Source organism: Mobula birostris, chromosome 10 (genome assembly GCF_030028105.1).
Source record: "Mobula birostris isolate sMobBir1 chromosome 10, sMobBir1.hap1, whole genome shotgun sequence".
NCBI lineage: Eukaryota > Metazoa > Chordata > Chondrichthyes > Myliobatiformes > Myliobatidae > Mobula > Mobula birostris.
Window position 1 is genome coordinate 37,919,442 of NC_092379.1, and position 12,265 is coordinate 37,931,706.

At 44.8% G+C, this 12,265-nt stretch overlaps 1 protein-coding gene across 1 annotated transcript in view; it reads right to left on the reverse strand.

Annotated features, from left to right (window-relative positions):
* The window catches only part of LOC140203596 (serine/threonine-protein phosphatase 2A 65 kDa regulatory subunit A beta isoform-like), a 51,807-nt gene extending 40,283 nt beyond the window's left edge, over positions 1–11,524 (reverse strand). The window contains exons 1-6 of the mRNA XM_072269644.1: positions 11,372–11,524; positions 9,136–9,226; positions 8,944–9,044; positions 5,317–5,549; positions 3,402–3,549; positions 412–567 (exon numbers count right to left, since the gene is read on the reverse strand). Coding sequence (XP_072125745.1) covers positions 412–567; positions 3,402–3,549; positions 5,317–5,549; positions 8,944–9,044; positions 9,136–9,226; positions 11,372–11,524 — 882 coding nt within the window. The remainder of the gene's footprint in view (positions 1–411; positions 568–3,401; positions 3,550–5,316; positions 5,550–8,943; positions 9,045–9,135; positions 9,227–11,371) is intronic.
* Positions 11,525–12,265: the final 741 nt, after the last annotated feature.

Here is a 12,265-nt window from a genome sequence, read left to right on the forward strand (position 1 = left end):
TCAACCTGTGCACGTGCTGAATCCCCAGATCCCTGGCACTATGCCAACAAGTTTGTTCTAAACCCCTGTCACAGGATTATCCTTCAGATACACTGAAAAAGATCTGAGCTCAATTCAGACCAACTTTGTTCTATTTCAGATCCATGTTTAAAAACAGGCTAATTAAATGAATCTGGAAAGAAATCTCAGCACCTTTTGGCATGTCAGTCAATTATATTAAAAATACGCAGGTGCTTGATTTAATGATTTTTTAAAACTATATTAGAGGAACTAATCGTGTTTTCATGACTTTTGACAGAATCAGAAGGGATTCCAGCTGGAACAGAAAACTTAAAGACTAGCTTTAAAACATAAATGCACCATATCATCATACCAAAGAGATGCATTTTGTGCTTTAGCAATAACACGTACCTCAGAAAATTTGTCTGCCACCACATAGCGAACACGCCAGGATTCATCGTCCACTGCCTGCCGGAGGGTCGGCATCACCAACGTTGCCAGGTCTTCCTGGGGCAGCAGCTGGGCTATGCTCACACAAGCCTCAACTGCCAACAGCCTCACCGAATCCTGTGAAAAAGATGTTCAAACCGGGTTTGAGCTGGTTCTTCATTAAAAAACAAAATTAATTTCCTGAAGTTAACATTAGGAAGAACTAATCTCATCAAAAAAATCATAAAAATAAATACTGACAATATAACAATTGTTTCCCAGATGATATCCGTTCAGATCACCTAGAAAGTAGCAACAGGTTTCATTACTTTGCAATGTGTGCTGGAATCTTCCCAGGATACAAGTACTGGAATGGAAATTTGGAGTGTATCAACATGCAACCTTTGATGGAAGCATTCCTTGGATTAGTATATTAGCAAATGTCATGACAGTGCAAAAATTTATTGATAAATCAATTTTCTTTCTCCTGCTCTTGAAGCACCATTCTCTGCTGAGTGAATCTCCAAGCTAATCACCCAAGTGGTCACTTTTCACCGTAGGATGTAGGAGCTGAATTAGGCCATTTGGCACATCGAGTCTCCTCTGACATTTCATCATGGTTGATCCATTTCACCTTCAGCCCAATCTCCTGCCTTCTCCCCATATCTCTTCATCGAAACACGGAAATCTACAGCACTTTACAGGCTATCCAGCCCCAAAGTTGTGCAGACCAAGTAACCTACTCGAGAAACTGCCTAGAATTTCCCTACCGCATAGCCCTCTATTTTCCTAAGCTCCATGTACCTATCTAAGAGTCTCTTAAAAAACCCTGTATCCATCTCTACCACCTTTGTTGTCAGTGCATTCCACACACCCACCACTCTCTAGGTGAGAAACTTACCTCTGACGTCCCCCTTATACCTACTTTCAAGCACCTTAAAACTATGCCCCCTCATGTTAGCCATTTCAGCCCTGGGAAAAAGTCTCCGGCTATCCACACAATTAATACCTCTTATCATCTTACACGCTTCAACCAGGTCACTTCTCATGCCCTGACTAATCAAGAATCTATCAACCTCTCTGCCCTGAATATACCCAATGACTTCTCCTCTGTGACAATGAATTCCACAGATTCTCTGGATAAGGAAATCCTTCCTCATCTCCATTCTAAATGGACAAACCTCTGCTCTGAGATTGCTTCCTCTGGTCTTAGGCTGTCCCACCATAAAAAACATCCTCCCCATATGCACTCTAGAGGCCTTTTAGTATTTGACAGGTTACAATGAGATCCCTCCCCCTCATTCTTCTAAATTCAAATGAGTACAGGAACAGAGCCATCGAATGCTCCTTGAACGACAAGCCTTTCAATCCTGGACCTTTCAATCACTTTCGTGACCCTCCGTTGAACCCACTCCTGTCTTGGCAAACCCTTTGTTAGATAAGGGGCCCAAAACTACCTTCAATATTCCAAGTGAAGCCTTATAAAATGTGAACATTGCATCCTTGTTTTGATACGCTAGCCATCATTGGTGGGGTCTGAACCTGGAGCAAGTGTGAACATCTCCTTGGCTACAGATGTGAAGGTTTATTTCCAGGAGTCACTGGATAGTAACCAGAAGAGAAGCTTCCTCAACACCAAGGAGCACACGTCCAACCGTTAACCAGAAGCTAGGTGAGGGTCAAAGTGTCCATCCCAGCTCCCCTTCAGCGTACCATTTCTGTACGACTCTGGCTCCTTAGTACACGAGGATACTGCGGACTGCGTCAAGCCTTTTGCCCGGGATACTTGAGGTTGGAGGAATATGAAAGGACACACACTGATTAAACAGTTCGCTCTTCAGGCAAAAGCCTCAAGATAACCACCTTCTTGGAGGAGCATCTCCAGCTGGAGTACTGGAATGGTGTAATCATGCCAATAGATTGACAGGCACTGCTTCCATCTGCTGTGGACAAAGGAACTTTATAAAGCAGAGGCTCCCAACCTGGGGCCCCTCGGTTGATGGTAGGGGGTCGATGGCGTAAAAGAGGGTTGTGAACCCCGGTTACAAAGGTGAACAGATGGTGCAGACTACGACAACAGAAACTTTGCAAGCAGGAAGTGGCATTAACAAGGCGTAGCATATTGAGTACATGGACGTATTAACCGGATGCAACTCAGTTCTTTGCCACGGACACACCATCCGTACTAATTTTTCCCACCTCCAGCTCATCCATACAGTAAAATGCAAGCGGTAATGTTGGGGGGGGAGGTGTGAAATCATGCAATTGCTCCAGTGAGCGGAATGACAGACAGCCTGTGACCGGAATGAGCCAAGTGCTCTCCGTTATTTCACACACTGCCATGACGTGTGGGATACAGAGGCTCCTCAGTACAAGCAATTGATACACATGTGACATAAAGCCAAGGTGACAGCAGCAGCTTCAGCAAGATAAATCATGACAAGCCATGGGGAATAAGATCACCTTTCTTCACTATAATCCACGCTTCCTTCATCCACGTCACCTGCATTCCCACCCCACAAGCCTTTCCAGCGCATCAGTGTCTGTAGCCCCCACCACCCACAATAGACTCCTAGACTAATCTCAATCCTCCGCTATCTGCAAGAGGTCTCTGCCACTAATCACACCCCCCTTCACCCACCCCACCCTTCAGGGTTCCACGCCACTCATTCATCCTCGCCGCTCTCCCCGAAAGCAAGACAAGGTCTACACTCGCCCATTTGCCTCTGTTCAGGGCTGCAAACAGTTCTTGCAGGCGAAGCGGTGCTTTCCTCTCGGGGCTATTCGCTGTATCTGGAGCTCCTGCCGTGGCCTCCTCGACATCGGAGGACCAACACAGATGGGGTTGGGGGGGCGGCTTCTTCAACGAGCACCTTCTCTGGTTCCGCTGCGACAGCCGGGGTATCCCAATGGCCACCCACTTCAATTCGACTTCCCGCTGCCACCCCAGTGTCTGCTCTACAACTACATACCTGCTCATCAGAAGCCAGGGAAGTGAAGAGGGGTATAATGTCACTTTTCAAAAACTCCAGCTCCACAACCTTTGCAAATTCACCCAACTTTGATGCTGCTGCCTGGCGGACCACTGGTGTGTCATCTGAGCACAAGCTGTGGAAAAGTCTGCAGAAAAAATAAAATTAAAGGTCACATAGGAGTAGTCGCCCATTGATGCAGAACTTAACAATTCGCAAGCAGAAATACAAGCACTAAAAATTGACATTTTTGCAATTAATGTTTCTAAATCAGAAGCTACTAAAATATTTTGCTAAACCCATCATCATTATGTGCTGTGTCATATGCTATGGGTGGTCACGGTCTTTCCATGACCCTGATTGTTCTCCGTAAAGTTTTCTACAGAAGTGGTTTGTCATTTCCGCCTTCTGGGCAGTGTGTGTCTGTACAAGGTGGGTGACCCCCAGCCCATTATCAATGCACTTCAGAAACTGTCTACCTGGCGTCAGGTGTCGCATAACCGGGACTTGTGATCTGCACCGGCTGCTCATCCACCACCTGACCCCATGGCTTCACCTGACCCTGATCGGGGCGGGGGCGGTCGGGAGGGGTCGATGGTATCGAAGCAGGAGCTACACCTTGCCCAAGGGTGGCCTGCAGACCAGCAGAAGGAAGCCTTACACCTCCTTTGGTAGAGACGCATCTCCACCACACCATCCAAAAATCCAATATTTGTGGTATTCAGATTTTATCCTGAGAAATACTTCAAGATAGCAACAGAATATAGAAATTTACTGCACATTACAGACCCTTCAGCCCACAATGTTGTGCTGACCACGTAACCTACTCTAGAAGCTGCCTAGAATTTCCCCACCATACAGCCCTGTCTTTTTCTGAAACAACTGACTGTATCTGAAAGTTTACACAAATGACACCACAAAAAATTTTAATTCAGGGAGTAAAGCGGCTGGAACTGAACCCCAGATGTGGGACTCCCGCACTTGGAGCAGAACAGAGCCATTGGTTGTGGACTGCAGGGGCACACAGTTACCAAAGCAACCTTCTCGTCCGACAAAACTCAAACACCTCCGAACAAGTGAAATCCTCTGCGCGCCAGATTAATCAAAATGGCCCTGAAGCAGAGCAACAGGCTTGACAAGACACGGCTCTCAAAAAGAGCACGCCTTTGTAAATGACAAGGCCACTTCAACCCCACAGCCGAGAGTAAGCGATGAGCACCACTCCACTATGATGCACCTCGGCTTTTGCTCCTTCCTCACTAAAAACACACAAAAAACCTTCAGTTTATGTCATTAAAAACAAAAATGCCACACTTTCTGTGCTATTTTGGGGCTGATTATTCTCTAAACTAGAAACTTCTACCCACTCAGTTAAAACAAGGTCCCGTCCACCATGGTGGTAGCATCTTATCGCCAATAAAACCAAATTATACCGAAATTGGGTGGCAGGAAGGAAATATGTCCCTGCCAAAGGAGGTGTAAGGCACTCCTTCCCTCCACTAGCCTGCAGGTCACCCTAGGGCAAGGTGTAGCACCCGCTTAGCCTCCCCGATCAGGACTACGTGAAGCCGTGGGAGCAGGTGGTGGACGGTTGTATTAGCAGCAGGTGCAGATCTCAACTCCTGACACTGACACCAGGCAGACAGTCTCGGAAGCGTATTGATAATGGGCTGGGGGTCACCCGTCTTGTAAAGACACACGCTGCCCAGAAAGAAGGCAATGGCAAACCACTTGTGTAGAAAACTTCGCCAAGAACAATCCTGTCCACGGAAAGACCCACGATCGCCCACACCATACGACACGGTACATAATGAGCGATACTACAGGATGTAGATTTTCTACAATAATACTGTAATATTCCTAGCCAACTTCAATCATGTTCATCTCCAGCATTCCAAGGGAGGAAAGTACTTACTGACGCAGCTCGGTCTTTACACAGCTGGATACCCGAGGGTAGCAGACACTGAAAAGGCTGCATGCCGAAGTCCTGGACGTGAACCAGTCACCACAAGTCAGGCGCTTGACCAGTGGCACAAAGTGGACTTCTAGGTCTGCAGGAGAGTGCTCGTGGGAGATGGTTCGCAGTGAATCGATGGCTTTATTTCGTACTACCGATTTTTCCACCGTTGCCAGGTTCTCCAAGGGAGGCTGATTAGTGGGAAAGAATTAAACTGAAACACATCTTCTTTTTACTCTACTTCTAAGAAACACAATATTTAGAAACAATCTTTAAGATAAATTCTTACATTGCTGAGAATTAGGAATTCTCATAAAGAAAATGAGACAGAGAAACATTTAAAGGCAGAAGAATATAGAGCCGTGCTGGAGGACAAAACACAAACTACCAAAAACTGTATAAATCAAAGGACATATTTTCTCAATCACAGAAATTCCCAAGGTTCCTAACCAGAAAACTCTGTACTAATATTAAATGGAAATTACACTGACACATTCCTAATTACCAGTAATTACTATTTCATCTTCAAATTAAGTACCAATAATTGTTCATCCTATGAGGTTTTAATATGCAAATAAACATGAAGCTGCCTGTCAGAATAATTTTGCCAAAGTTTGAGGGAAGTCCATGGTCATCCACTTTGTTAGAAGAAATAAAAGTGTAAACTACTTTCTAAATTGGGAGAAAATTCAAGAATCCGAGGTGCAAAGGGACTTGGGAGTCCTCGTGCAGCATTCACTAAAGGTTAACTTGCAGGCTGAGGAAGGCAAATGCAATGTTAGCAGTCATTTCGAGAGGACTAGAATATAAAAGCAGGGATGTAATGTTAAGGTTTTATAATGTATTGGTGAGGCATCATTTAGAGTATTATGAGGAGATTTGGGCCCCTCATCTAAGAAAGGAGGTGCTGACAGTGTGCAGAGTTTCAAGGAGATTCACAAAAATAATACTGGGAATGAAAGGCTTGTCACGTGAGGAGCCTTTGATGGCTCTGGGCCTGTACTCGCTGGAGTTCAGAAGAATGAGAAGAGACCTCATTGAAACCTATCAAATGTTGGAAGGTCTGAATAGAGTGGATGTGGAGAGGATGTTTCCTATGGCAGGGGAGTCTAAGGCTAGAGGGCACAGCCCCAGAATAGAGGGATATGCTTTTAGAATGAAAATGATGAGGAATTTCTTTAGCCAGAGGGTGGTGAATATGTGGAATTCTCTGCCACAGGTGGCTGTGGCGGACAAGTCATTGGGTATATTTAAGGCAGAGGTTGATAGGTTCTTGATAGGTTCATGGCATCAAAGGTTACTGGGAGAAGACTGGGGAGTGGGGCAGAGGAGGGGAAAAAAGGATCAGCCATGATTGAAAGACAAATTGATAAGACTCTTGATTAATCGCAGCATGGAAGGATACAGGGAGAAGGCAGGAGATTGGGGCTGAGAGGGGAAAATGGATCGATGGGCCAAATAGCCTAACTCTGCACCTATATCTTATATAACTATTCAAACAACAACTGTGCCCACGTTTCAGTTTAGAATTGCAGGCATCACAGGGGCTCCGAGAAAACGTTTCTGAATTGCTATTTTCTATAATACAAAGCCACGCCATCTCAGCGTTCTTCAAGAAACACTGCTAAAAGTTTGTGATATTTTATATACAGCCCCCACCCACACATGAGCAAATTGGATTCCTTACGTAAATGCTTTAAGAATTCTCTGCCTGTACTCGCAGGTAATTTTACACAAAAAGAAAACATTTTTGAAAGGAGTATCAATACAAAAGAACGTACACACTCTATACGCAACATACTGACGCTGGAATGTCTAATTTGAAACCACTGCAATCAATAAAGTAAAACATGGAATAGTAAAGTACAGAAACAGGCCATTCGGCCCACAATGTTGTGCTGAACCAGCTAAAAAGAAAATCAAAAACCACCAAGAACTAATCCCTCCTACCTACACAATGTCCATCTCCCTCCATCTTTTTCATACCCATGCGCCTATCCAAAAGTCTCTGAAAAGTCTCTACCATCATACCAGTCAATGTATTCCAGGCATCCACCACTCTGATGGTAAAAAAAACTTACCCCTCACATCCCCCTTGAACCTACCTACCCACTCTCACCTTTAATGCATACCTCTGGTATTAGACATTTAAATCCTGGGAAACAGATACTCCTCTTTACTTAATCTATGCACATGCTCCTCATAATCTTACAAACCTCTAGCAGATCTCCCCTCGGCCTCCAGCGCTTCAGAGAAAACAACATAAGTTTATCCAGCTCTCATGATCACACGTCCTCTAAACCAGGCAACATTCTGGCGAACCTCTTCCGCATCGACCCCAAAGCCCCAACATCTTTCCTATAGTGGGACAATCAGAACTGCATGCAATACTCCAGACGTGGCCCACCCAGAGTCTGATAAAGTTGCAGCACTTCCTCTAAAGCAGGCAGCATCCTGGTTAAACCTCATTGATCGAGCTACTTTGGTGGTTTCATAAATTGATTTCATTGTTTAAATTCTGAATTGTCCTATGATGAACTGATCACTGAAAATCATTTCAATTTGATCTATGCCCTGTAATAGCCTGAGGCCCTCGTTATTTAATTTCAGAATCTTGTTCCCCATTACGGGTATTTAAAAGCAATACAAGTATGTTATTTTAAATAAATATTTAATGCATAGGACCATTGCATCTGGGCATTAAAATCTGTGTTTTGTTTCCCCCAGTTGGGCTCATGTTGAACGTATATTTGGTCAATACAGAGCAGAGGTTTCAGTGTTCGGGGGACGGTATCAGTCCATGTATGTTTTCCAACAGGCTGCGTGGGTGAACCTGGATCAGGGGTAGAGTAACTACACTTCACTGTAGCAATTCTCAATGATACACCCCTCCAATATTTCAACCAGGTCCTGAAGAAGGGTCTCGGCCAGAAACATCGACCGCTTACTCTTTTCCACAGACGCTGCCTGAGCTGCTGAGTTCCTCCAGCGTTTTGTGAGAGTTGATTTGGATTTCCAGCATCTACAGACTTTCTCGTGCCTACAAATGTGTTGGGGTGGCACAAAGCCTCATCTGCCTCAAAGATTTTATTGCAAACAATAAAAGCAGAGAGGGTTCTGTATGTGTCCGTTTACCCCTCATTCATGCAACCCATCATAACAAAGAAAGATTACAGGGCCATTGCCGGGTTTGGAGGACCTGAGTTATATGGAAAGATTGAATATGTTAGGACTTCTTTTTAACTTGGAACATAGAAGATTGCAAAGAGATATGACAGAAGGAGACAAGATTATGAGGGGTTTAGATAGGGTAAATGCAAGCAGTCATTGTCCACTGAGGTTGGATGAGACTGCAGCTAGAGGTCATGGGTTAAGGGTGAAAGGTGAAATGTTTAAGGGGAACATGTGCTGAACTTTTCTATGACTCATTATAAAGTCACTTACTTTATCATTGCCTGTGGTACCCTGCTGCTTTGAGAATCATCTTCTGGAAATTAACCTTTATTAAGACAGTAATACCACTTCAATGGCATTAACCGCGTGTCCGTCTTGTGCAGTGCTTTGTAAATGTACGACCGCTCTTACCAGCAAACAGTGAACATACTCCGGTCCGCCAACGAGCACCGTGAAGCTCCCTAGTTGCTCCGCTAATGCCAGCAGTGCCTCGTCTTCATCGAAAATGGTGTCTGCATCTAGACGAGAAATCAGTGGCAAGGTGACTCTGAGAGGCGATTGTTCAAACCGAAGCAGCCCAACCACACGCAGCTTTGTACCTACCAGTCAGAAGTGGGAGCAGCTCATTCCGGGTATGCTCTACCCCCAAGGCCAAGGCAATTGTGGACAGTTGCTTTATGTTGTTCAACCGTGACTGGGGAAAGGAAAGAAATGAAATTGATCAATGCCATCCAACCCTGAACAGAATTCTGGAAAAAAAAAGATATTACTGGCCACTCCACTGGGCACCGCACAACATTATTCTCGTCAGCACAAGTCCCGAGCCCAGTCATTAAATGGTTTCTCTTTCTACAGATGCCGAGCCTCTGCTTTGGTCATCCATTTCCATGAATACAGGACCATAATTCACTGAAAGTGGTACCATGGGTAGATATGGTCATGAAGAAAGCTTCTGGCACCTTGGGCTTCATAAATCAAGGTAAGTTTGGATGTTATGTTGAAATTCTATAAGACAGTAGTAAGACCTAATTTGGAGTGTCATGTGCACTTTCAGCTGCCTACCCACAGGAAAGATGTCAGTAAAGTTGAAAGAGTACAGAGAAGGTTTAGAAGGATGGTGCCAGGACTGGAGGACCTGAGTTATGAGGGAAGATTGAATAGGTTAGGCCCTTATTGCTTGGAACATAGAAGATTGAGAGGAGATTTGACAGAGGTATGAAGGATCTAGGGTAAATGCAAGCAGATTTTTGCCACTTAGGTTGGGTGGGACTACAACCAGAGGCCATGGTTTAAGAGTGAAAGGTGAGAGGTTTAAGGAGAACATGAGGGGGGAATTTCTTCACTCAGAAGGTGGTGAGAGTGTGGAATGAGCTACATACTTTTCAAAAACTTGTGAACGTCAGAAGCAATATAGCAATGCAAAGGGCCTTAAGAATAAGTTGAGGGTGATATGAAGGATCTTCCAGCAATGGAACGGAAACAAAAAGAATAAAGCTAGATCAAGTCCTTTGAATAACCATATACTTAATTTCCTCAACAGTTTTCCAAATTAAACAATGAATATTGTGGATAGCAAATTGATTTTGGAGTAGTATATACAGACAACTTTCTTATTGCCCTAATCAAAGACTGGCAGGACAGTCAAGGTAAGAAGGTATAACAATAATCTTACCTCTAGTTTTTTACTGAGTCTGGCCTCCTGTGCCTTCAATCTCTCCTCCTGATACTTTTCATGCACTTCCTTCAATTTGTCTACACTAGATCTCTTGGCAGATGCTGTCCCTGTTAGGGATGCAATCAAATCAAAGTTATAATAGGTAGTAGCTTCCAATTCAACCAATTCTTTATCATTCAAAATATACACCTCAGCAGGGAGAAATCAACTAATAATTTTACTTAGTTTCTATTCATTTATCGCTACCTGAAGCTTAAGTTTCCAATTAAAATCTATCTGATTCAACGCAGTAATAGCTGCCAGAATTAATTGGAAACTCTCACATACCATTTTGTTTTGTTTATCACACATGTACTGAGAGCCCCAGTCTTAGAACACATACCGACTAACACATGTAGGGTTCTTGGTAATGTTAACTGCTAAGGCTAATGAAATGGCGTCTCTGTAATGCTAACTGCTGATGTAATAGTTTCTCTGTAGCTGCGATATTTGGGTTTTAACTACAGATAACAGGGAACTAACCAAATGAGAGACACATTATTCTATCTTGTTTGTCTGGGAACCGAGCTTTTGTGGTTTTTCGGTCGAGGCGAGTGAGGAGGTAGAACGAGTGTGGGGAGTGCTCGGTGATCACCGGACGGAGTCTACGGGAATTCGAGGGTCCAGCGGTTGGCAACGTTTCGGCGGAGGTCATTGAGGAGGAACACCGGAGGCGTGAGCTCCAAAGATTTTTGTGCACAAACTGTTAACTTTAACAAGAGTGGCGTCTTTGTCTTTTATATTTGGTTTCTCTACTAACCACACAACAAAATAAGGGTTATAAAGGCCATGTGTCAGTTTGCCATCACCGTGAAGGCCGACGAAAAGGAAAGGGCGGATTGAGCAGTGGATCATTTGGGGGCTTCTGATGATGCCCTACCTCCAGTTTACTGTAACCTGACTGCTCTGAAGAGCAAGCAGCTGCCGGAATTGAGTTCTGGAGGAGTGGCAGCTGCTCAGTGAGGTGATCCGGGCACTGGCACTATCTGGTATGTATTTGGAAAGGGGGATATGGCGCAGGCGGAGAAGACAAAACCAGCTTCAGTACCTCCATTACTGAGAGAATAGCCTCGTTTGAAGTTAAAGAACCAAATTTTATACCGGTCATGTCAGCCCCGGACCGACCTCGGCGTTGCCAGCTGGTTCTGCCTGAGAAGTATCGGAGCATTGCGTTGAGTTCACTTCATGATGATCCTGGACATTTGGGGGTGGACAAGACCTATGGTTTTTCTGGCCCTGAATGAAGTTGGAGGTTGAAGAGGACTGCAAGTCGTGCATTCGCTGCATACGCTGGAAGACACTGCCTGTGCAGGCAGCTCCTCTGTCATACCTGCAGAGTGCAGGGCTCCTGGACCTGGTGTGTATGGATTTCCTCTCTATAGAACCCGATGCCAGCAACACGGCCAGTGTCTTAGTCATCACGGACCACTACACTGGATATGCTCAGGCTTTTCCTATCAAGGACCAGAAGGCGACTACGGTGGCAAAAGTGTTATGGGAGAAGTATTTCATGCATTATGGCCTTCCCCAGGCGGATACATAGCGACCAGGGATGGGACTTCGAGAGTAGACTCATCTACGAGTTACTGGGCATGCTGGGAGTTGAGAAATTGAGGACCATGCCCTATCATCTGCAGGGCAATCCCCAGCCTGAGAGGTTTAAGCTTGGGACCCTGGAGATCAGCAAGGAGAGCAGGTGGAGTTAACATATCGGGCATCTGGTTCACTGTACCCGAAATGAAGCTACTGCGTGCACGCCATATGCAGGAAGCCAAGGCGTTACTAGTGAAGGCTTGAAACATGGATTGTCCCATATAACTGCTGAAAAGGCATGTTTAATTGGGGCCCATGCAACTGTCCGAGGCTTCACCTTTAGTTTGGAGAAAGTGGGAGAAACCTAAGTCAAACTTGAGAGTAAGAACTAGTTCTACCAGGTGAGGAAAGATGGTGATGAAGGGGAACTGATGAGGTCTGTTGTCTAGAAAGAAGCAGAACATTAAGGACTTCCTGGAAGGGGAT